The 26,078-nt window shown below is 45.3% G+C and overlaps 1 protein-coding gene across 5 annotated transcripts in view; it reads right to left on the minus strand.

The window, feature by feature from the left end:
- The window catches only part of HERC3 (HECT and RLD domain containing E3 ubiquitin protein ligase 3), a 517,835-nt gene that overhangs the window by 146,339 nt on the left and 345,418 nt on the right, over positions 1 to 26,078 (minus strand). For all 5 annotated transcript variants that reach the window (XM_085635502.1, XM_085635530.1, XM_085635520.1 and 2 more), the window contains one exon: positions 5,841 to 6,030. In XM_085635502.1, coding sequence (XP_085491628.1) covers positions 5,841 to 6,030 — 190 coding nt within the window. The remainder of the gene's footprint in view (positions 1 to 5,840; positions 6,031 to 26,078) is intronic.

Here is a 26,078-nt window from a genome sequence, read left to right on the forward strand (position 1 = left end):
TGATCGCAGCTAATTTTTGCTAGTAATCACAAGTAATGAACACATTGGCCCAGGAGAAAGGTGGCATTAGCAGTGAGGAGGGCCAGGATACCAGGAGCAAAGATATGCTGGCACGTATAGCTAAGCTTCTTCAATTCTATTGGAACGCACCAATGAGGAAGTAATTCGGGTTTTGCTTCAAGGATCCTACTTTCTAATGGCAGGTGAGAGGACAGAAATTGGAGGTCACTTAGTGCAGGCCTTTGGTGTCTGGCTATCTGTCTGTGGGCTGTTGGGCCTAAAAATGGTATACCCTTTAAAACCATTGCAAGATCCAGGAGGACCTTACTGAATGGGAGCAAGGGCTCTGCCAATGAGGAGGAGGATTGCAAGATGTCAGTCAAAAGGTTAGATTATCTCTCCGTAGAAGGTAAAGCTAATTCTAAGGCTTACGCCGCTTTCCATGCTACAACTGTCAATGAGGAAACTTCCTGTGAAGTAAAGTCAGAGGGGGAAGGGTAGTCCCCATCTGGTGAACGGTTAAAGCCGCTCACATTAACTAAGTATACCTATAAAGCAGCTCAGTATTATAGTTAGGAAAGAGATCATCAGCCTCCAAATCATCATCTTCTGTACTGCTATAGTCTTTATCAGGCATTACAAGAGCATAGGGTTGGAGCCAAATAGCTCAAAAACCTGGGTACATTTCTGAGTCTTAGGGAGTTAATCTGCCAAAGGAACATCATTAAAGTTAGTCATACCTTTTTCTCTTGCCACACAAATGATTTCCTCCAAAACTGGCAGCTTCGAAAGCAGCGTGGGAGCTAGCTCCATGAGCGGTGTTCGCATCAGCAATGAAAGAGGTTCAATTCGAATGAGGGATGGCACATTCACAGATTTCAACTTCTTCTAAGGTGTCAAAAACTTTGTAGGCATGGCATTGGGAGACATCAGGGTCGGGGCTCCAAAGCCTCCAATAAGGTGCTCTCCTTTGGGTAATCAGCCTATAGGGTGCAGCAACCATTTTCAACCTTTTCATCTGGTCCCTCAATGAGGAAGAGACAGGCGCCAAGGAACTGGGACAGGAATCTGAACAGTCCCAGGGACAAGACTGTTTCCATGAGGGGGAAGACTTCTTACTATGGTGCATTTGACAGTCACTGTCTAAATATAGAGGAATTTCATCAGTGAGACTTTGAAAGAGAGGACCTGCTCTGGACGCATGTCAAAAGGAGTGGATAAACAGGAACTGATGGCAGCATACCAACTGGCATCTAATATACTGTTGTCAAGTCTGGAGGTGGAGTCTTTCCTGAAGCCGTAGGATGCCCTCTAGCTCACCTTGATAGATATCACGGGAGAAAATCTTTTCCAGATCAGTTTGAAGCGGGAAACCATAATTCAAAAAGTGAAGAATCTGTGGGAAGATCATGTATCAGTCAGAAACATTTGCTTCTTTCTATAAATGTTGCTTCCTAAACTTCCAGATATAATGTCGGTCCCACATGGCATTGATAATAAAATCTCGCTGAGATTTCAGGGGAAATAAAATTAAGAGGATAAAATGTAGGAAGAAAAATAAAAATTAACAAGAACGTAATTGGAGCAAGATAAATGTCAGGCAATATGCACTCTAAAAAAGGAGTGTGCTATAGTGCTACACCCACTAATAACCTCACCGGTCTCTGATATTTAATATGTACATATCACTGTGCTTCATAAACTATCCGCTAACTTTATCAAAATGGAAGAAAAATTTGGTCAGTAGCAGACAAACAATATTTACAAAAAAACGTCTAAACCACTGGATTCTATTAGCTTTAACCCCAAGCTGTGTGTCTGCTGCTCAAGAATAGTAACTTTTAGCTGTCTCAACAGGTCACCTTTGTGAGAAAGTGGCTCTGTATATACTGTTCCCTAATAGGTACAGGGTGTACAGAGTCCACAGTCCCCCAGAGGCTGATAGAGGTCAAAGTTAGGTATGACCTTACTCTCAAAAGTGGTAGCTTGGTCGAGCAGTAAGGCAGTACCAGAGGACAGTGTAAAGCATTTATTGTACACACTCAGTCAGCAAATGGTTTCACACACTCAATAACTGAACTCTAGGCCAATGGTTTATATATATAAAATATATGCTTGTTTTATTTTTAGAACCACAAAGGGGGTAAAAATATACTTTCTCAGAATGAGAGGTTGAATATAAATACTTTTGTCTTAAGCAATAAATTTGTGTAAACAGTCACAGTTGGTTGCAATAAACAATCCTATTTCCTAAACATAACAATGCATTGAGCTCAATGGTAAATTCAGGTTATTTGTAATAAATTACTTTTCAGATTACTTTTGGAATTCCAGGTCTGGCTCCTAGATCCAGCCTTGGGTCAGTATTCAGAATCAAGTGATGAAAGTCGACTTAATAACTGTAGTGATTTTTAAATAATATTTAGCTATTTCAAAAGTTAGCACTTAGAAAATATTTCAGAGAAAACATTCAATGGATCTCTATGGCAAGAAATTCAAATTGCAGGTAGAGTACTTTATCGTTACTTTAGTAATCCAGGACTGGGTACCTAGACCCAGGACTGGGGTCCTTATCAAAAACAGGTAAGTAATTTCGTTTGCAGAAATGGTACGATTTTAAAAGAATATTTCAAATTTGCAAAAATAGACACTTAGAAGAAATTTCACAGAAAAGCAGACAATGGTTTCCTATGGGAGAAAAATGAGTTAGAGGTAAGTATATTTGTGAACACTTTTCAGGGTCAGGGCTGGGCACCAAGATCCAGCACTGGGAGCTCACCTAGGAGCAGGTGAGTATCGTTTTTGTCACTTGGCTGATTTTTGGTGAATTTTTGCAGTTTTGAAAAGTTCACACTTAGAAGATTTTTGAAGAAAAAGCCAGTCAATGTTACCCTATGAGGAAAATGAAGTTAGAGATTTAAGGGTAAGTACTCGACTGGCAGAGTTGAAATTCCGGGCATTGACTCAGGGGTCCCCCAGTGTCAGGTAGGTACAGTTGATTCACCCTCAGCGGTTTCAGGACGGCCGGGTGCAGAGAGAGTTAGGCCCAATGTTATCCTATGAGGGATAGGGGGGCCTTGGTTTTGTGGCTGCTGTCTGGCAATTCACGCGGCTGTGGGAGCTGGGCTCCTGGTCACTTACTCAGGGCAAGCGGGGAAGTAGGTTAGTGTAGAGAGTGCACTGCCAGGGCCACTCGGGTGGCTGGGTGCAGGGTGCTTTTGAGCCTTCGGGCGCTCAATGGAAATCAATGGGAATGTTCCGGTTTGGAAAAAGGCTGCAGGCTCGGGGACGAGGATGTTTCCGGTGCCACCACCACTTCGAGAGGTAAGTTGGGTAGTTGTAGGTTAGGTGGATACCCCGGGATTGGGCACAGGGGGCCGCAGGGCACCGGGTGCAGGGGTGCCTTTTGACGTCGGGAATCTTACCCTCTGGTTGATCGCGGTTGGGGTGGCACTCGGTTCTGAGGCTGCAGGCTTCTTCCGGGATGTCGAGGGGGGTCCTTGGGTGCCGGACTCAGGGTCACAGTCGCCGTGGGGTCGTCCTCAGGGTCTTTGTCCACTCCGGCACTGGCCAGGCTTGGCTGGTGCAGAGTGTGTTGGGTCCGCGGTTCCGGGCTGCTGCCAGGGGTTAAAAATAGGTTTCTTGAGTAGAGCCTCTACTCATGGGAGTCCCAGGGGCTTAGAGCCAACAGGGTAGCCAGGTCCTCCGGGGTTGGTGAGGTTGCTGGCCACGAGAGATGCCGCGCTGGTGCAGGTTCGAGAGTCGACAGGCCGGTAGGGCTGGGGCCAAAGCAGTTGGTGTCTTCTTCTCTTTTTAGCAGCTGCAGGGCAGGTCCTTGTTCTTCTTGCTCTTCTTGTAGTTTTCTATCTGGAATCTGAGGAAGGAAGGTTCAGGGTGCCCCTAAATACTAGATTTAGGGGCGTTACAGGTAGGTGAAGGCCAGGGACCAATGGGTCCTTGTCCTGGGGTGGGTACACCCCCTATCCTGCCTCTCTCCTGTGGGAGGGGGGCAGTAGCCTAATCCTGATAGGGTAGGGCCTCCCATCTTCAAGATGGCGAGAGCCCGGAGATGTGCTTCACCTCGCCTCCCCCACCTGAGGGGTGGGGTGGGCAGGCTGGCACATCCCCTGTCCTTGTATGGGGTTTCCGGCCAAGCTTCCCGCCAGAGTGGGGGGTTGCAGTGGCCTGGGGAAACTCCAAATGGCGGCCTGCCTTTGAAGCTTCCCTTTGCTCATCTTGGGGGAGGAGATTTCTCACCTCACCCAGGATGTGCATTGTTGCAGGCCCGGGAGAGCAGGGGCTCTCCCACCCAGGGGTCCAGCAACGTGTCTGCTGTGTGGCAGCCTGGGCAGCCTCAGAGGAGACGTGGATTGTAAGTTAGCTGTAAGGGGGCATCTCTAAGATGCCCTCTGGGGTGCTTAGTACATTAAATACTACACTGGCATCAGTGTGGGTTCAATGTGCTGAGAAGTTTGATACCAAACTTCCCAGGCTTCAGTGTTGCCAATATGGTGCTGTGGAGCTCGTGTTTGACAAGCTCTCAGCACCATGTACTCTTAAATGACAGCACTACACTTACAGTGCCCAGGAATGGACCCGGGTACTGTAGGGGCACAGGGCTCCTGCTCCTGTGCCCACACCATAGGCGTAATGCACCCAGCTAGAGGGGTGCCTGACATATGCCTTGGCAGTGTAGGTGATGGGCATGGTACACAGTGATGTGTGCCATGTCAACTCTTTGTTTTGTCCTGCACCCAGACACTCAGCCTGCAAGGGCAGTGTGTGTGTGAGGGTACAGGGCCTCTGAGGGTGGCACAATGAGTGCTGCAGCCCTTAGAGGCCTTCCCTGGCCACAAGGCCCTGGGTACCTAGGGTACCATTTACTAGGGGCTGACATGTGGCTAGGGTTTGCCAATTTGGAGTTTGTGTGGTTTAAGGAAGGAACATAGGCCCTGGGCACCTGATTGGCAAGAACCCAGGGTACACTCAATCGAAGTACATTCAGCAATTTAGCAAAAAGTGGGGGCATACCATGCAAGAAAGATGGCACTTTCTCACAAACTTGTGCCTGCTTGAGTTAATTTGTTTCACAAACCAGCTTTAAATAGTCACCCTAAATCTCACTGATCACATATACTTCTTTAGCTACACATCAGTGATTAGGTGAACCTATCTACCAGTGTCTGGAATGCAGACTGGGTAACCCAGCACACCATTAATCGCATCTTGCAGTACTTTTTCCTACTCACCTCGGCATTGTGGTCCTCCATGGCTTTTCACACACACTACTTTCACTTTCCAAAGTTTTCTCTTTTTAACCCTGTGGCACATGGACATCATTACTTTCTTGTCAGTATATGAAACAAACCGAAAGCAAACTCTCTTGATGTTGGACCCAATGTAGAGTGTTAAATAAGAATGTTGCTCCGCATCTCAGCCCATAAAGAGAACCAACCGCCATCAAAGGAGGAGACCCAAGAAATAATTTCCAAAAATGTGCATATGGGCTTTGGTAATAGCAGACCTATTAAAGATTACATTTAGAATTTCTAGTTTGTATCTGTATAGTGTTCATTCCTAAATAGCTATAGGAACAGGAGTACACAAAGGTAAAGTGATTTAGCTAAAAAACAAAATCCCCACTTGCCTCCATTAGATCACCTAGGGTTGGAATTCGGCATCAGAAGACAGCCAATGACAAATCACCAGTCCTCAAATAAAATAGGTTCTTCCTCATTCAAGGGATGCTGTGTTTACTCCCTTCACCCTGGACTGTACCACAATCTTCAGAATGGCTCATAAAAATGATCCACCTCACAAATTATGGTTATTTTTCTTACCAAGGACCTTGCTGGGGTTGTTGTCAAGCCGAAGTATGGCCATGGCCAATGGAAGGGTTAGTGTTATGTAGTACTTGGAGTCCTGAAGCAGCGGGAACTCAGGAAGGATTAAATATATTCTCATTGCTTCAACATCTGGAGGGGAACTAGACAACTGAGGAATCAGGAACGTTTCAAAGCTCTTAAGGATCTGTAAAGAAAGATGTAACAAAGGCACTTCAGTACACAATGCTGCACAGTAATCACTTAGAACACATGATTCAAGAAGCCCATTCAAAGATTTTGGTATCAAGATTACAATTCATAATGAACAAGCCATAATGACAATTGCCTAAACATAAGAGATATTTATTAAATCAACTTCTTCCATCCATTAAATACGTTATACCAACCAGATTAGATGCAGAGGAGTAGAAGATAAAAAAGCCATGTAACACGGAAAAATAAATAAGGAGACAAAGGGCTAATATAATACTAACATATACTTGTTGTATCGTATAAAATATATGTCATTCAATAAATCAGAAGAAACTTGAATATCTCTTTTAAAGCAGATAGGCCAACAATAAATGATTAGAATTTTTGATTCAGTGTTTTTTCAAATGGAGCAAACAAAATGACTCCAAACTTTCTAAACAAATTACTTCAAAAACAGTGCACCTGGTGAGATTTACACAATGGGACCAGCAAGGAGGTATCAACACAAAAGGCAATCACCAAGAGAAAAACCTAATTGTTAGAAAACAGTAAAGCAATCAGTCTCAGAATGAATGTTACATAAAGACACCACCACAAGCTTTAATGGGAAAATCCTTTAATGTTTACATATACAAGTTGTCCAACATTTTGTCAACTGATGAATAAAAGATTACGGAGAGTGCTAGGGATACGATTTACTAAATAGAACACCTTGAAGGAAATATCCATTTCAATAATTTCTCTTCCCATCTGTGTTCTAAATAAAAAAGCCAAGTAATCAATGTTACCTTTGACTGTTTGGTAACTCTTCCAATGAACCAAAACTGTAGCATGTGTAGACACAAATAAGAGGGAGACTGTTACATTCAGGTGGGGGGCATTTTCTTGGGGGAGGGAGGAGTCGTAAACAGTACTTGTGGCAAGGGGGTGGAGGAGCATGAGCTCCAACACGGTTTTACAAAGCGCCTTCGACATTCTCACCGTGCGGTAGACGAACAAGTTACTTACCTTCGGAAACGATACATCTGTAGAAGATATATATTAGAATAGATACCCCAGCAATACTAATCCCGGAGGTGGGTCTGTGAACTACGTTCACACCAGAAAGTCCTGGAGAACTGAACGGCCAAAGAAGCCGTCTGTCTGGACTTGGCTACCCAGGCAGTAGTGTTTAGTGAACGTGTGCAGGGATGCCCATGTGACTGCCTGGCAGATATCACTGAGGGGGACTCCACATTCCAAAGCAGTAGTGGCTGCCATCACCCTTGTGGAATGGGCACGCAGTCCTTCCGGAGGCTGCTTTTTCGCCAAGGAGTAACAGATCTTAATGCAAAGGACGACCTATCAAGAGATGGTCCGTTTTTACCCGGCCCGACCTTTCTTGGCGTCCACAAAGCCAACAAAGAGTTGATCATCCACCCGGAATTGTTTTGTGTGATCCCGATAAAAGGATAACACACGTTTTGGATCCAGACAGTGGAGTCTCTCCTCCTCCTAGGAAGGATGCAGAGGCGGGAAGAAGGTGGGCAAAGTGATGGTCTATCCTATGTGGAAAGAGGTAAACACTTTGGGAAGAAAAGAAGGTCTAGTTTGAAGGACAACCTTGTCTGGATGGACAGCAAGGAAAGTAGGTTTAGAAGGTAGAGCCTGAAGCTCACTCACCCTGTGAGCAGAGACGATGGCAACCAGAAAATCAGTCTTTAACCCCTTGTATGCGAGTTTATTTCCCGCGCTGTGCGGGAGAAATAAACGGTGGGCGGGATTACGACGGCTCCCGGCCGTAGTGCGCACACGCCCACCGTAATGCACGACGGCCGGGAGCCGTCGTGCACACACAAGGGGTTAAAGTCAAGAGTCTGAGAGAACAATTATGTAGTGGCTCGAAAGGAGCACACATAAGCTAAGTTAAGACCAGATTCAAGTCCCACTAGGGCATTACGAAAGAAACAGGATTAAAGAGGTGAGTAATGCCCTTAAGAAACCTATTTACAATAGGGGACTTCAAAAGAGAAGGCTGATCAGGAAGGCGAAAAAAGGCCGAAATGGCCGAAAGATAGCCTTTAAGAGTGGCCATAGCAGAGCCCTGCTGGGCCAAAGAAAGAATGAAGAAGAGAACCTCTGAGAGAGGGGCAGAAAGGGGATCCACAGTCTTTACTGTGCACCATGCCACAAATTTGTTCTATCTACAGGTGTATACCGTTTTAGTAGAGGGACAGCTGGCTGCCAAGATGATATCACAGACTTCGAGAGGAAGGTCAAAAGCTGTCAACTGTCACCGCTCAAAGTCCACGCAAGGAGGTGGAGGCTGGACAGGTTCGGGTGGAGGACCCACCCTTGCTGCTGCGACAGAAGATCCTCCCGAAGAGGCAGTCTGATCGGAGGATCGATGGCCATATTCAAGAGCTCGGGATACCAGACACTTTGTGCTCAGTCCGGAGCCACAAGAATGATTTGGCTCAGTCGTGCTTGATCTTGTTCAGCACTCTGGGCAGAAGTAGAATAGATGGAAAGGCGTATAGAAGATCGCAATTCCACTTGCGACGCAAAGCGTTGCCAAGCGAGTGCCGCCTTGCGCATTCTCTTTGGTGGCGAACAGATCTAACCAAGGCTCTCCCCACTGCTAAAAGAGACCTGGCACCGCCTACGAATGAAGATGCCATTTGTGATCCATCATGCACTGGCGGGGGAGTTCATTCGCCCTGGCATTTAGAGAACCTGCCAGGTGTTGAACCACCAGGGACATGCCCTGATGTTCCAGCCACGTCCAAAGGTGAAGAGCCTCTTGACGTAGGGTCCAGGACCCCACCCCGCCCTGTTTGTTGCAGTACCACATGGCGGTGGGGTTTTCCGTGAACACCTGCACTACCCTGTCTCTGACAGAAGGACAAATCGCCTGGAGATCCAGAATGTTGACGTGGAGCCTGGACTCCGCCGAAGACCAGAGGCCTATGATCTCCGCCTCTCCCATGTGGCCGCCCCCTCCCAGGAGTGACGTATTGGTCACCACTGTGAACTCTGGCTGGGGAAGGGAGAGGGATCTGCCGTTGACCCAATCCTGGTCCGTTAGCCACCACTGCAATAGGTGTGCAGCGCCCCCGAGATCTGGATGCAATCGGAAATATTTCCCTGATGCCGCGCCCACTGCAACTTCAGGTCCCACTGCAGAGCCTGCATATGCTACCTAGCATGATTCACCAGCAGGATGAGGGAGGCCATGAAGCCCAGCAGTCTTAGGGTCATTCTCACCGAAATCTGGGACAGAGGGTGAAACATCGGTATCATAGCCCGAACATCCCAGACTCACTGCTCGGGAGGATAAGCCTGAAACTGTGCTGTATCCAGAACTACTTCAATGAAAAGGAGCTTCTGGGGGGAAATCGTGTGTGACTTCTGCACGTTGATAGTGAACCCCAGTGAGTGCAGGAGGTCCGCCATAGTCTGGAGGTGGGAGACGACTGCATGGGGTGAGCTCGCCTTTAACAGCCAGTCGTCGAGATAGGGTAAGACTGGAACCCCTGATCTGCACAGATGAGCTGCGACCACCGCCATCACTTTGGTGAACACCAGAGGGGCGCTGGTAAGGCCAAAGGGGAGCACGGTAAACTGAAAATGCTTGTGGCCTACGTGAACCGTAGGTAACACCTGTGGGCTTGCAGGACGGGATGTAAAAATAAGCATCCCGCAAGTCCAACGCTACCATCCAGTCTCTATGGTCGAGAGCAGGCAGGACTTGAGCTAATGTCAACATTTTGAACTTCCCCTTCCTGAGAAAGTGGTTGACGTCCCTGAGATCCAAGATAGAACGCAGGCCTTTGTCCTTCTTGAGTACCAGGATGTAGTGGGAATAACAACCACGACCTACTTCTGGCACACAGACTCGCTCAATAGCTCCCTTGGTCAAGAGAGCCGTAACTTCCTGATGGAGAAGGCCCAAGTGATCCTCCGACATGCGCTGGAGTGTTGGTGGCATGGTGGAGTCTTGAAGGGGAGGGAGTAGCCCCTTCGGACTATCTGCAAAACCCACCAGTATGACATGATGTTGTGCCAGTGGAGGAAGTGATGGCAGATCCTGCCGGCCACTGGCAACTGGTGGCCCTGAAAGGTCAGACTAGGAAGGTTTGGAGGTAGCTGCAGGGGGGGGCATTGGTAAACTGGCCCGCCCTCTGGCCCCCGGACTCACGACGCCGGGTGGCTTGTGTGGCCCTGGGTGGAACATGGTGGGGCACCCCTTCTGTGGCCACAAAAGGGGCGAAAGGCAGACTGCATGGGGCGAGAAGTCACTGCAAGGCCCAAGTAACTGGCCGTAGCTCTAGAGTCCTTAAAGCGCTCAAGCACATTGTCTACCTTGTTAGCAAACAGGCAACGGCCAAAGGGCATGTCCAAAAGGGTAGATTGGACATCCCCAGAGAAGCCAGAGGTTCTCAGCCAGGCGTAGCGTCTCAGCTCTACTGATGAGAAAATCGTCCTACCCAGCGAGGCGGCAGTATCCAGTCCACACCAGATGGTGAACTTTGCTGCGCCTCAACCCTAAGCAACAGCGCGGGCGAGCACGACCTGGGCATCCTACGGGCACTGTGGCAGCACTTGCACAACTGTGTCCCACACTGAATGTGTGTAACGGTCTAAGAGACATGAAGTGTTCACCAACCGCAGTCCTAAGCTGGTGGAAGAAAACATCTTACCAATATGGTCCAGCTTCTTGGATTCCCTATCTGAGGAGTTGTAGGGAAAGCGCTTCCTTTCGAAGATGAGGCTTGGAACACCAAGCTCTCGGGGGTAGAGTGTTGGGGGAGGAAAAGTGGGTCGCACGGTGCTGGGCAGTGGCGTCAGGCCTTCATCCTATCCACAGGAGCCCCTGTGTTGGGCTTGGACAAGGAGCCCAGAAGGATGTCAGCGAGGGCCTCATTGAAAGGCATCATGGGCTCAGAAGAGGCTGCTGCCAGCTGAAGCACCTCAGTCAGGAGGTTAGTCCTGACCGCCACTGTAGAAAGCTCAAGGCCCAAGGCCTCAGCCACCCTACGCAACACCACAGCATAGGAAGCTCCCTCCTCCGTAGCCACGGAAGGGGGAGAAAGCACACCAATGTCTGGGGAAGTATCCAGACCACTGGCATCACCCAACTCCTCTCTCCAATCCGGCTCTTCAAGCTGGTCTGCCAGAGGGTCCACATGCCCCTCCCAGTCCTCCTCACCCTCCTCTGGCCACCACTCAGGGCGATAAAGAACGCCAGGAAAGAAGAGCGGTACATAAGTACCCTCAGGCGCCGGTATCGGCTGGCGCTGGTCGGCGCCGGTACGCCTATGTGTCCAAGTCGAGGGGGAGTCCGTGGTCGATTCCGGCCGGGGACGCAACCAGCGTCAAAGGTGGCGAAGGCATCGTCAGAGGGATCAGCGCCGGAGAAGGTACCGTGAGGTCGACCGGCACCGATCTGGATCCCGGCCTGGATCCTTGGGAGCCCTGCGGCGTCAAGGCCAAAAACGCCGGCATAGAAGGCTTAGAGCCCCCAGCCGAGTCTCGGGTGCCCGAAGGCAGAGTCGGGCTGCCCAAAGATGGAATGGAGGGCTTCGCAAAAGGCACTGAGCCAGGCAAGGGACACTCCAGCTCCCGGGAAGGGAGGGAAGCTCGGAGCTGTCCCAGCAGGCTCCGAAAGCGGAGCCGGAGGACTACGACCCTCTGCGTCCCGTCGGTCAACGGACGGGGAGAAGGCGAAGAACGAAGATGCTTGTTCGCCTTCTTTTTATGCTTCGAATTACCCAATGACGGAGACTTTGATGAAGAATGATGGGGGTGGCTCTGCGGCAGGTCCCGCGACCTTCCTCTTGACCGGGACCTAGAGCGGTGGGTGTGGAGCAGACTCTTTCGGGACTGCTCCCGCCAAGACTGCGGGTTCATGGTCAAGCACGAGAGGCATACAAGGTGCGGATCTGTGACAGACATCAGCTTGTGACAGGAGTCACAAGGCTTGAAGCCGCTCCAACGATGTGACATCCCTATGTGCACCAGGAGATGAACGACTCCAAAAATATGTCGACAAAAGTCGAAAAAGTTAGTCAAAAAGTGACTAAGGGTACCACTCTCTTCAGATCAGCGCTGGCTGGCGCGGATAAAAAAAAGAACTGACGTCAGCGCGCAGGGGCGATATCTAAGTAGATACCGCGACGTCATGCCAGCGATCACGGTGACGAACGCGGAGTCGACCGCCGCCACCTACCAACGAACAGGGGTACTGCTGAGAAACAATTCTCCGGATCCAGTCTGATGCCTGGGGGTAATTCTAAGGTAAGAAATCTATAACTAGTAGTCTCTTTCAGAGTGTTACCTTCAGGCATGCCAGGGAAGGCGTCAACGGCTCTCGCGGCAGGGGGAAGGAGAAGCATGAGCCCCAGAAACGCTACAAAGCACCTTCGACATTCCCAATGCACAGGACTAGCTCGTCATTGCCCATAAGAGGCTGGCCCACCTTCTGCCCTCCCCCCCTGGATTCCCCTTTTCGGTCTTTTACAATTGCCGCCTTGTTTACAGATACATCGCACCTTGTTTAATGTCTGTTTTAATGACATTGTGTACCCATCAGGATACTCTAACCTCGAGTTTTGGTAGAGCCCGTACTTCAAATTCTCTCTGCCTATGCAGTCCACATGCATTTTTGTTTAATTTGTCTTTGATTAATTCATTTTAAATGAAGAGACGTTTACTGTTTTAACTTGTTTCATAACTTTTTTTATTGATTGGCACTTAATGAGCATTGAATGTTAAGTAGTATTGTTAATATTTGCACGTGCACTTTATTAGAGCCACAACCCTGTTGGGTCACTGGCTCTTATGTTCACCCATTACACAGCACCCACACTAAAAAAGTGTTCTATTTTGATAAGGGTCTCTGTTATTGGACATGTACCAGCAATATTGTGATCCAACTCACTATTTAGTCTTTGCACGATACAGGAGAAGGGAACTGTGTATGTAATAGGCCATGAGGTTATCAAACTGGCCCTGTGCAAGAAAGCAACTTTCTGCTTTATAATCTGCATTCCAGTTGGCCTGTGACCATGGTCAAGCACAAGGCAAAGGATGCTGAGCCTAGCGGGGGGGGGGGGGGGGGGGGGCACTCCTAAAATAAGAAAGAGTGCGAGGAACAACTGCACTATGGCAGAAATCGATAATCTCATTGAAGATGTAGAGACCATGCTTAGGTATAAAAGTAAAACAAATGATGACCAGCATCCTAAAAAACTAGATTCTTAAATCCTGGATAACATCTTCATTCTATTTCCTAAAATGTAGCAGCATTACTATAAATGTAGCAATAAATGTTGCATAATCTTATTTGCAGTCTGCTACATGTGTACATTTCCCAAATATACTAATTAACTCTTTTAATGGGACCTAAGAGAATTTTGTCAGAGCGACCTGAGAAAATAGTCAAAATGTGGCAAAATAGAGTTTTTGGTGAAAAATAAAGAAAATTGCTGGAAAAGTGTGGGTTTCTTTTCTAAGATTTACAGAAACAAAAAGGATTACTATGCTAATTGTGACCCCTTCCCAGTTTCCACAAATAGACATAGGAGAATGTTTTCACATGTTTTTACAAATTTCGAAGTAAAGTCAGTATTTCCCTATTTTCTTCAAATAGTGGTGAAAACGGATGTAAACCACATAGTTATACCCGGAGAGCAATACATTTCTGAAAACAAGACAACATTCAGAATTCAGCGATGGGTCGTTTATGTGGATCTGGCATGGCCTCTCCAAGGAAACTAGTTGTGGAAATCAGAAAACTGTGAATGTAAGTAGAACAAAAATAGAAATACGTAACAGTGTTGTTATCTGTAAGCTTTTGTGCTGAAAGAAGATTAAAAAAAACTACACAGTTGTGTCCATCAGACACTTATGGTCACAAATGTATATAACGTTTGCTAGTTATTTGAAAACACAGGATACACAGAGCCATCAACTGACTTGCATCCTATAATGATTTTTCTTTATGCTTTGACCTTGAATCAAATGCAGATTCCAGACTCTAATGAATAAAAAATGGTTATGAAGGAAAGCTAAGCATTTTTTTAAATGTAACCAAGAATGTGAGTTTAGGATTAGGGGTTATTTGCACCACGCTGAATTTGGGATAAACAAGGTGACTGTGAGGGTGTTTTACAAAGCGTCTTCTTTTGTGTACAACAACTTACATTTGGAAGCCAGAAATGTACAGAAAGTCAATTGTGTCCCACTATTATATTTTCTCAACCTCCCCCTGATACAATGAGTAGGCCTATCGCATGGGACAGGAAAGGCAAAGCAAGGGAACCATGTGAAGGTAGGAAATGTTTGTTTGGAGAAGATAGGCTATTTCTTGTGGATTATCTACAGTATTTTGGCATGGGCTTGGGTAGCACACATGGAAATCTATCAGCCCTAAACATATCTTTCCCCCAGGCTGGGTCCCCTCCCCCTCTTCCCACTGTGACTTGTCTATTTTTACCTGTCTGGATCACACTCTTGATGGATGCTCCCCGTAGCACCCACTTGTGCACGGCATGATACCATGAATGCCTAGGGCTGACTACTGAGCTTGTTTGTTTGGATTTCATGTTATGATTGGTTGTTTGTTTATCAAGGACACTGATTTTCCTTTATCACTTAAGGACATCCCAATGCCGACGGCTATGTCGCTTCATATGAAGATATCACATGCACCGCATAATAATGCAATACTATGTTTGAAGCCATATCTGGAGGGGTTGTTTAAATAAGTGTAAAACCTTAATACATTTTCTTTTTTAAACTCTAAACCTTTCTAAATACTAGAGACACATGGATGTCCAGGGTTGTGTAGCCTATGTGGATTCCAACATGATTTCCTATTGAGGATGCCCCATGTATTCTTCACTTTTTCTTTCTTTAAGGGGGCGTTACCTGGACACCAGTTGATCGCTATTTGTATGTGATGCAGGTTTCAGTTTCTAGATCCTATCACCTCCCTAAGTAAGACTTAAACTGCTGTTTGGCCTAGTTATCCTGAGATTAGAGTCCTAAAAGGGGTATTAGGATCCCGGTTTAAAGGAAAGATGTACTGAGGCTCTAGAACACCAAAGAAGAAAAACCCCACTGAGAGATTAGTGCCCCAGTAACTTTCTACTGCCCCAAGCGATCCCAAACCAGAATTTTCAAAAATACAATAGGAATGGTTTTTGGAAGGGAATTTAAAATGTGAACTCTGACAAATACAACAGAAAAAGCTTTTATATTGTGTGCTCTAAGACAAACACCATAGGAAGTATTGCTATGTTGCGAACACAGTTTCAGATACAAAGGAAAGGGATTTTACATCAAGTACAGTACTTAGTTGGTGTACTTTAACAAACTTTGTTTGTAACGAAAATGCAATGGTTAGACATTGATCTGCTGTGTGTTGCTTAGTTCTGGATTACTCGCCCACAGTACAACACAGTTTAACTGCTCTGCCTCATTACTCCTGGAGTCAGGTTTTACATTGTGAAGTCTGACAAATGCATAAGAAAGGGGCTTTACAGTGAGAACTTTATAATAACTACAATAGGAAATGTTTTCTGTAGGGAACTTTTGACAATTACCATAAGGAGGAGCTATACGTTATTTAACTCTAACAGACCCTTCTGACAAAGTTCTCTATTTCAGGTGGTGCTAGATAGGTCTTGTTTTCTTTGTGTACATCTGTAATTTAATGTTTAGTACTTAGTCGTATGTGAAGTGAAGCACATTTTCTATCTTAGACGTAAAACACTAGTCATTGTTTCATTTAGAGTTCTTGCGCCCTTTGAGGAGTTCTTTAAAGTTTATTTACCATTTTAGTTATTTTAATTCATTCTTCTAGCTTTACTTTTTTTTTAAACTCTGTAGATATTGATATTCAATTCCTATTACAAAAAATTGGTGGGAACTTGGACTTATCCCTTAAACTTCAGAAATATCTTGATTCAGTCACAGGTTTGATAACTAATAACTTTTTGAAATTGAATGCAGATAAAACAGCGGTCCTAGATACGGAGCAAGGACTCCTAGAAAAGAGACTTGCTCCGAAGCAATCCTCTCATTTAGCTACTAACATTGTATTAACCACGTATTGTGTAAATTAATACGCAGCACATTGAATATAAGAGAAGCTTGCCTACATGTTTGCTAATATAAATAACTCGAGCGAGATTCTAAAATGGCTGCTAACGGGAGATCTTTATTGCGCATGAGTCAATCGCATCACGCAGTATGATGAGCTGTCGCTCGGAGGGAATTTCTTGCGCATGCGCAGACGCTATTAAAATGGCTGCTTGAAAGCTCACATGCTTGGCATCTGCTTTGCCGAAACTAAACCAAGCTATTTTACTAATGCTAATGCGGGGAAGGTAATAATGATTAAAAAGGGATAGAGTAGAGATAAGTGGTATACAGTGAAACCATTTATATTTGAAATGAATACCTGTCTTTCTGACTTTCCTGCTAGTACGCATTTGGGCTTCTCATATGAGTCTAGAGTCTGTTAACCACCTGACCTCCATGCATGCTTAGTGAGAATGAGCCGGAAGAAGTGACGATATACTTGAACCCAGTCCAAGGACACAAGAGATAAATACCCTGGGAACAAGCATCGAAAACCACTGGATGAATAGAAATACATGATAAAATAAACATTTGTGTCTAATACGTCACAGAGAGGATAGGTTGAAACAGCGGGCATGTGACTGACGCAAAATTGTAGAGGAGGGTTCAGTACTGAGGAGCAGAACTGACGACATCAAAAAAGGCCGCGCTAGCATTGGTCAGACCACAAGCGTGATCCGCAATCTGATTGGGTGATTGGATGAAAGCTGTTTCTAGATTGGTTGGCGAAAATGTATATGTTTGAATCTCATTTGCCTTTTGGTGTAAGTCGCCCTGACAGAAAAGCTGGAGGATTTTCAGATTATTGTTTTATGTATTGAGTGTCCAGAAAGTATGGATTAAAGAGGCAAATGTCATTTATAAAGAAATGAAGAATTTCTTTAAGAAAGATAAGCCTGTATTGACTCGAGAGGGAATTCCTATTCCGCCACCAAAAACGCCTGCTTCATTTGTGATGATGGAGAGAGGATATCATGTGTGTGTATAGATGGAGAATTGGATAGTGTACACGAAAGGAGATGGTGTTTTAGCTTTTCCAGAACATGGTACGTTTAATGGGAGAATTCTTCAGAATTTAAGAATGCAGATGAAAGATTTAGATCCGAGACCCAGGATGTCGCAGTATGAGGCAATAGAAGAATGGGAGACTGAATCAAATGAACGAGAGAAAAACAGGAGTGGAAGATACAAGGGTCATTTTCCTAGGTATTTGCGTGAATCACATGAGGGTCAGATGAAGCAATGGAGAAGAGCAATGGTATCAGAAGGTTTATATCCAGTGTTAATTGCTGAGCAACAGTCAGGGGGCAAGTGTAAGGAGAAAACAAAACACATGAAAGAGACAGGATATGGTGAGTCAGATGATGAATTATTAGAAGACATTTTAACTAAAATCTCTCCATCGTACCAAGAAGGACCATGTAGAGTCACCCCAAGTACACCCGTACTGGGAACACCTTTGATTCCACAAATTTTATATGATCCATCAGTTAACAGGGTACTTCAAGAGAAGGAAAAAGAAGCATTAAATAAAAATAGAGAGGAATTAATACAGAGGATAGGTCAATTAAATTTGAACCCTGACTCATTGACAATACCAGTAACTCTAGGTCCTGTTGTTCCATTGTGTGGAGACAAAATAAATTGCCCAAAACCACAAGCTGTAACGACTCCTTTAAGTAGCCCCAGGAAACAAATTGTAATAACTGAGGAACAAGCCAGTGAGTGCGATTCAGTGATTTAATTAATGGATCTACCCATAAGAGAATCAATGAGTGAAACCCTGAAAAGAGTTACACCCAGTAGTTCAAAAGAAGGAACGTCAGTGGTCTCCGCAGGAGCCAGAAGTTCAACAGCAGTAACCCCAGAAGATCTGGAGAGATGGGCACACGGAATAGAAAAACAAAGCTCACCCCCAAAGATTTTAGATATTTACAAACTAAAAGTAGAAATTGGAAGAGGTGATATGTGGGAATAGGTAGATTAAACACCTACAATGAGGAAGAGTTGTTGTTTATATGTAGGAGTATAACCAGAAATGTGAGATTATTTCATGAGAAATTGACAGAACTTGCCTCTGAGATGGGCATAGAGCTAGGCAGATCAAAAGTGCTACAGAAACCATATTGAGTGGAGTTTACTGACAAAGATTTAGAAAATATGAATGTGTCTGGAAAGAAGTTACAGGTAAAGGAGTTGATGAATATTTTGCAAAAGTGGGGAGACATTGACAAATGGAGAATAAGGTGGACAAGGAAGAAGGAGGAAGCACAGGCAAAAGAAGCGTCTACTGCATATCTGTTAAAAGAGATAGGAAAAGTAGAAAAATTGTGTCCCATGAGAGAGGTACCTGGTGGTGGATAAGTTCATGAACCATGGAATCGACAGGATATTTTGTCATTTACAAACGATTTCCCTAAACTGAGAGAGAAACCAGTTGAATGGTACAAACAGGTTGAGAGGTTTCTGAAAATTTCAAAGGTTCTGTTATAAGATTTTGATGGTCTGTTTGATATAGTGGTACCTGCTGATTTATGGACAGAATGGAAGATCACAGTTGATTGGCCAAGTGAAGAGTATCCAAGAGATGCGAAGACGGGAGCACCCTCAGATGAGGTGATGAAATATTACCAAGTAATTATTTTCTTGAAAGGGAAAATTCCTTCTAAAGAAACAGATCGGGTAAAAATAGATAGAACAACCCAAGAGCCGAATGAATCTGTTCATGCGTATTATGAACAACTGTTGCAGGTGTTTGAACAGTACAGTGGCCTTGAGAACATTGGGTATCAGTTTGTGTACGGTCTGAAACCAGAAATGAGTCGGATGATTCAACAACATATGTTGTGTTGGCAGGGAAAGCCCATTGACGATATTTTAAAATACGCAAAGTATTGTGGGGACGAGATTGAGGCAAGGCATAAAAAGCTAAAAGAGAAAATGATGTGGGCACAAGTGAAATTGGCAGAACAACAGAAACTTAAATTAAATAGTTAGACTGATGGTCAGATGGAAGAACAGAATCAGAGTGATCATGTGGCGAGTGGTGGTAAATCAAGAGGACGAAGGAATAGGGAGGATGCAAAGAAGAAGTTTCCTTGTCATGGGTGCGGAAAGCTTGGACATTGAAAAAACAAGTGTAAGACTATTCAGAATAATAATGGGCTAACCCAAAACTTAAATTCACAGACGCAGAATGAGGTGCTTATGAATCAACCGCAGCAGGAAGTTAATCAGCAGTTCCAGGTGCCACCTGCCCCTATGCAAAATTTTGTGAACAAGCCAAAGTACAGTGCGGACGCCGGATTTCAAGGAGGAAGTGGTAAGAAAAATTCTGTGAATTCACAATACCTTTTGCAGAATAACGATGAAAGTGAGAATGAGCAAGGATGGAGCCTGTGGGGGGAGGAAGAGGGGTGAGTACTTGGCGCATCCTTGCCGGTAGATCAAACAGGTCCATTTATTGATGGGAAAGTGGAAGGCAATGATATCACTTTTCTATTGGATACTGGTGCTACCCGTTCTTCTGTGAGAACAGCAGACATCCCAAACCAACCCCTCTCTGGAAAAGCAATCCAAGTAGTCAGAGTTTCGAATCAACAGATTAGAACCCCAATTACAGAACCTATGGAGGTGTATATTGGAAATTTTAAAGGCATGCACAGATTCGTAGTCTGTGATTCTAGTCCAGTGAATTTACTAGGAAGAGATCTCTTGTGCAAAATGAACTGCATAATTTATTGCACACCGGATGGTGTTGCTCTTCAAACCCCTGATGAGGATATTGTTTACAGGATAATGCTTGCAAGACAAGGCACAGAGGTAGCTGCGCCCGGCAGACGAGAAGCTCTAATGCTCTTCTTCTCGTCCCCCCCCCTATCAAATAGGTGCTCCACACAATCCCGTTCCTTCTCGGGAAACACCCCGAACATCTGGAATGCCCTCCCCAGAGACCTGCGCTGCAACCCCTCGTACCACAGCTTTAAAAAAGACCTCAAAATCCCACCTTCTTTGCAAATACTGGGGTCCATAATCGCTGCATTCTACCCTTTATTCATCCCCCGGTATTCATTCCCCCCTGGCAGTCTTTTTCTGTCTGACTCCTCTCCCCTCTCTCTCCCTCCTTGACTTTTTTTTCTCCACTCTAATGCTAACCTCCATCCATTTAACACTTACCTCTAGCTCCTCCCCAATTCTCCCCCAAACTCGTTGCTCCCTTCTCCTCTCGTTTGCTCCTTTCCACCCTATTTCACTCGATTTTTCTTCTCTTCCTCACTTAACGGACCCGATCTCTCCCTCTCCCCCTTTCCTAATTTGAGCGGTGCTGCATGTTTCGGTCAATGTACATCTGATCACCCTATCCCATTTAACTGCATAAACGAAAGCCTTGCCCCGGGTAAACTACCCTCCTTTAGCTCCCTTGCCTTTTTTATTGTTTCTGTGTTAATTGTCTGCAGTGAAATTTTCGTTCTACTCCTGGCCATATCCGTTAGTTTATTTTGCTTATTTAAGAAGTGTTTTTGTTAAATGGGCAATGTCTGTATACTTTCTTCGATCCAGCTGAATCTACTGTACCGACTGGAATCTTAATGCTCATGTAAAGCGCTCTGCTACGCCCGGGTCTTGAAGCGCTATATAAATCTTTTCAAATAAATATATAAATAAATAAAGATGAGATGTATTCTTTATTGACTAAAGAGGACTTACCAGAAGAGCTGAAAACAACTGTGAACCCAATGGTATGGGATATCACTGGAAAAGAAATAGGGCTAATGGCAAATGTAGACCCAGTGAAAGTGACTGTGAAAGAAGGTGCGGTTTACCCCAACACCCAACAATACAAAATGAGTCCAGAAGTAAAAGCAGGAGTAGCTTCAGAGATTGACGAATGATTAAACAGGGTATTTTAAAAGAGATAATGAGCTGTACTTGTAATTCACCTATAACAGGACTTAAAAAGCCTAGCGGAAAATACAGGATAGTATAGGATTTAAGAAAGATTAATAAAATTGTAGTACCTTGTTGGGCTGTAGTGCCAAATCCAGCAGTAATTCTTTATCAGATACCTTGGAATGCAGGATGGTTTACAGCAATTGATTTGTGCCAAGCCTTTTTCTTCATTCTGTTACATCCAGACAGCCAGTTATCTTTTTTCTTTTAAATTTGAGGATCGTATCTTGGCATGGAACCGAGTTCCTCAAGGGTATACAGAAAGTCCCTCAATTTTCAATCAGATTTTGAAAAAGTGCCTAGAGAAGTTAATTATACCCAGAAATTCAGCTTTAGTGCAATATATCAATGACTTACTTGTGGCATCAAAATCCAGAGAAGATTGTGTTACTGATTCAACTGCATTGCTGAATCATTTGGCTGACGGAGGACGCAAAGTGTCTCCAGAGAAATTGCAATTTTGTCGAACAGGGGTTAAATTCTAGGGCCACCAGATAGAAAGGGGAGTGAGGAAAGTGACCCCAGAGAGAATTAAAATAATCAAGCAAATGCAGTTACCACAGACGCAAAGAGAGATCAGAATGTTTCTCGGAGTGGGGGGGTATTGTCAACAGTGGATTGTAGGTTTTTCCTTACTAGCAAAACCATTGATTCAGATGATACGGAAAAGAGAGAAAGATCCAATAGTTTGGGATGATGAAAGTGTGGAAGCATTTGTAAAATTGTGAAATTGTCTATGTGAGGCCCCTGCTCTAGGTATGCCTGATTATACGAAAGAATTTGCACTGTTCTGTTGTGAGAGAGAGGGTTGTATGCTTTCAGTCTTAACCCAGAGACATGGATTAAGCTGACGTCCAGTCGCATATTTCTCTGCTACTTTGGATCCTGTGGCTTCAGCATTACCTGGCTGCTTAAAAGCAGTAGCAGCTACCTGTATGAGTCTAGAGCAAAGTGAGTCAATTGTGATGGGACATCCAGTAAACGTCTATGTTCCACATTCAGTTGAGATACTGTTACCAAGAACTCAAACACAGCATCTTACCCCTAGTCGGATGACTATGTATAAAAGAATAATTCTGGGAGCAAAAAATGTGACAGTAATCAGGTGCACAATGGTGAATCCAGCTACCTTATTACCAGATTCACGTTGTGAAGAAGTGAAGGATAAAGTAGATCATGATTGCTTTAATGTGACTGAAATGTGTACTAAGCCCCGTCCTGACATTCAGGAAGAGCCTCTGAAAGAGCCAGACCATGAATTATTTGACGATGGCTCTTGTTTAAGGCTTGAAGGAGGAGGGCTAAGTGCAGCTTATGCGGTTTGCAAAATATCTGGGGTCATTGAAGCATCCTTTTTACCAGGAGTCAAGTCTTCACAAGTAGCCGAATTGATAGCTTTAATAAAAGCATGCAAAATTGGGAAAAATTGGAAAGTGACCATATTTACTGACAGCCAATATGGTTACGGGGTTGTGCATGACTTTGGCCAGCTTTGGATACAGAGGGGATTTCTGACTTCTTCAGGATCCCCCATAAGAAATGGGAAATTTGTGAAAGAACTATTGGAAGCAATACAATTGCCAAAAGAAATAGCAGTGGTCAAATGTGCTGCTCACCAGTCAAGAAATGACTATGTAGCAGCTGGTAATCGATACGCTGACCAGATTGCTCAATACTGTGCAAGAAATAATATGGCACTAAACAAGAAAATGGAAACAAGTGGAATCAGCTGCCAACTTATTTCTATTCTCAGCTTTCGAAACATGGATGAGACAGTTGCAGGATGAGGTAGAAGTTAGTGAAAAGGAAAAATTGATAAAATCAGGTTGTGAAAGGAGGGCAGAAGATGATGTGTGGGTGTAACTTGATGGCAGACCAGTTATGGCAGACCAGTCATGCCAGACTGCTTACTTTCTCAAATGGCAAGAATGTACCATGGAGACACTCGTGTAGGCAGGGACGCTATAATTAGACTATTTAGACAAGATTGATATAACCCAAGATTTAGGGTAGTCGCAGAGAGTCTTTGCCAGAGATGCTTAGTTTGTCAACAAATAAATGCAGGCAGGAAGACGGTGGTCAGTTGGGGAAAAATCGGAAAGGCAGAAGGACCATTCAAAAAGATTACAGCTTGACTTTATAGAGTTACCACCCTGCAGGGGAATGAAGCACATCCTTGTCATAGTGTGCTTGTTTTCACGATGGGTGGAGGCATACCCCACTAAGAGAAAAGACAGTATAACAGTTGTCAAATTATTGTTGAGCGAGTTAATTCCACGCTTCGGTTTTCCAGTAACTTTGGAATCAGATAGAGGACCTCATTTTAATAATGAAATAATTTGATTAATCTGTGAAGCATTCAAAATTGAACAGAGACTGCACTGTGCATACCGCCCAGAGGCTTCAGGAGTGGTAGAGCAATTGAATGGCACAATCAAGTCAAGACTGGCAAAGGTGTGTACATCCACATCACTGAATTGGCCAGAAGCATTGCCTCTTGTATTGATGGGACTCAGAAGCATTTATACCAGGACATAAATTGCTGAATATATCTGATGTGGTATTAGACTATTGCAAAAGATTGGCTGACCTAGTGGATTCTGTCTCTTACCAGGTTGGAGAAGACACAGTTGCCAGGCAGCCGGCTCAGGCGCAGGATTTGAATCCTGGAGATTGGGAGGTAGTGAAGAAGCACACCAGAAAGTTGTGCCTAGCACCCCAGTGGGATGATCCACTGTGAGAAAGTGCCATCTTTCTTGCATGGTATGCCCCCAGTTTTTTGCTGAATTGCTGAATGTACTTTGACTGAGTGTGCCCTGGACTCCTGCCAATCAGGTGCCCAGGGCCTATGTTCCTTCCCTAAAAATCTCAAACCCAAATTGGCAAACCCTGGTCACATGTCAGCCCCTGGTAAATGGTACCCTCGGTACCCAGGGCCCTGTGACCAGGGAAGGCCTCTACGGGCTGCAGCACTCACTGTGCCACCCTTAGAGGCACTGTACCCTAACACACAGGCACTACCCTTGCAGGTTGAGTGTCTAGGTACAAGACAAAACAAAGAGTCGACATGGCACACATCCCTGGGTGCCATGCCCACCACCTACACTGCCCTGGCATACATCAGCCACCCCTCTAGCTGGGTGTCCTATGCCAGTGGTGTGGGCACAGGAGCATGAGCCCTGTGCCCCTACAGTACCCAGGTCCATTCCTGGGCCCTGTAAGTGCAGTGCTGCCATTTAAGAGTACATGGTGCTGAGAGCTCGTCAAACACAAACTCCACAGCACCATAATGGCAACACTGAAGACTGAGGAGTTTGGTATCAAACTTCTCAGCACAATAAACCCGCACTGATGCCAGTGTGGGATTTAATGTACAAAGCACTACAGAGGGCATCTTAGAGATGCCCCCTGTTAGACCTGGCACCATTGGCGTGGGTCTCTCTTCCATTTTTCGGTGTTGTCTCCTCTGTTTTTGCTGGTAATAGATGCTCTGGGCGCTGTGCCACTGCCATTCAGTGCCACAGCGCGAATGCTCCCTGTGTAAAGATGACATGTGAATTGGTATATCCATGATTGGCTTATTTGGTTTACCTGTTAGTCCCTAGTAGCGTGGCCTGTGTGTGCCCAGGGCTGGTAAACCAAATGCTGCTGGTGGGCCTGCAGCGCTGGTTTGCACCACCCCTCAGAAGCAGCTTGTAAAGTGTGTCTCAGACCTGCCACTACAGTGTCTGTGTGCAGTCTAGAACTGCCATTTTGGCTGTGAAGTGCACCCACTTACCAGCCCCTGAACCTTCCCTTGGCATCATGTAAGCCACCCCTATGGTAGGGTGCATCGTATGTGTAAGGTAGGACATGCTCTGATGTGTATAGCATGTCCTGGTAGTGAATTACACCCAATTTCGTTTTTCACTACTGTAAGGCTACCTGTTCTCCATAGGCCAGAATGGGAGGTTTGGCTATTATATTCTATAGTCCTAACTGACCCACAGAAAAAGGTAGAAAAACGAATTTAGTATGCCTGAGCTCAGAATATTAAAATACATCTTTTAGTGAAGTTTATTTTTATATTCTGTGTTTGAAAATACCACTTTTAGAAAGTAGGTATTTTCTTGCCTAAGCCTTCCAGTGTGCTCTGCTGTTATGTGTATTGGCTGTCTGGTTTTGGAGGGACAGGGCAGGCTGAGTCAGACCTTGGTTGAATAGAGAAATCTGCATTGGAGTATGGGGAGGGGTAGCTCCTGGACCTGAATAGGGCTGTGCCTGGCAAGGTGAATGCTGGCTCCACCTCCCACTGTGTGTCTGATGGCAGAGCCCCTCTTTCTGAAAGGAAGGATGCAGCCTGGTAAACAAAGTGCTCCAAGGCTGGGCAGAACTGGTTCTGGCTGGGTTCAGTGACTTGTAGCTTCTGAGAACAAAGACTTTCTGGGGTATAAATATCTGTGCTGAAACCCCTACAATTTGTATTGCTCCTGGACAACAAGAACCACCTTTGTCCGTGTAAATGAAGGAATCTGCAGGAGAAGGACTGTCCTTGTGTGCTGTTTCTTGGACTGGCCTGCAGTGGTTACTACTGGACATGGAAGAAGAGGAAAAGGACTTTGAAGGGACTTTTATTTTTGCTACAGCAATCGCCTAAGGGCTAGAAGAGAGCTAGCCTCCTGCAGGAATCTCAGGCACACCAGACTCCACCACCAGCCTCCTGTTTCCTCCCAGCGAGGATTTCTATCTGCAGGTGAGGCTCCTGTGAGTTCCAGGGCCTCTAGTCCTACTGTGGAGAAGAGAGTGCTCAAAATTGTCGCTAACGCCCGTTAGCGAGCCGCCGCAGCTGAAGAGCGTAAGGAAAATCATTGCGCTGCTGCCGCTGAGTGCTCGCTACCGGAGATCATCGCATCACCTGTCTGCGGGCTGCAAAATGCTCGCTAACACGAAAATTATCGTATTGCATGTTTGCGGGCCTGA

This window comes from Triturus cristatus, chromosome 2_1 (assembly GCF_964204655.1).
Source record: "Triturus cristatus chromosome 2_1, aTriCri1.1, whole genome shotgun sequence".
Classification (NCBI taxonomy): domain Eukaryota; kingdom Metazoa; phylum Chordata; class Amphibia; order Caudata; family Salamandridae; genus Triturus; species Triturus cristatus.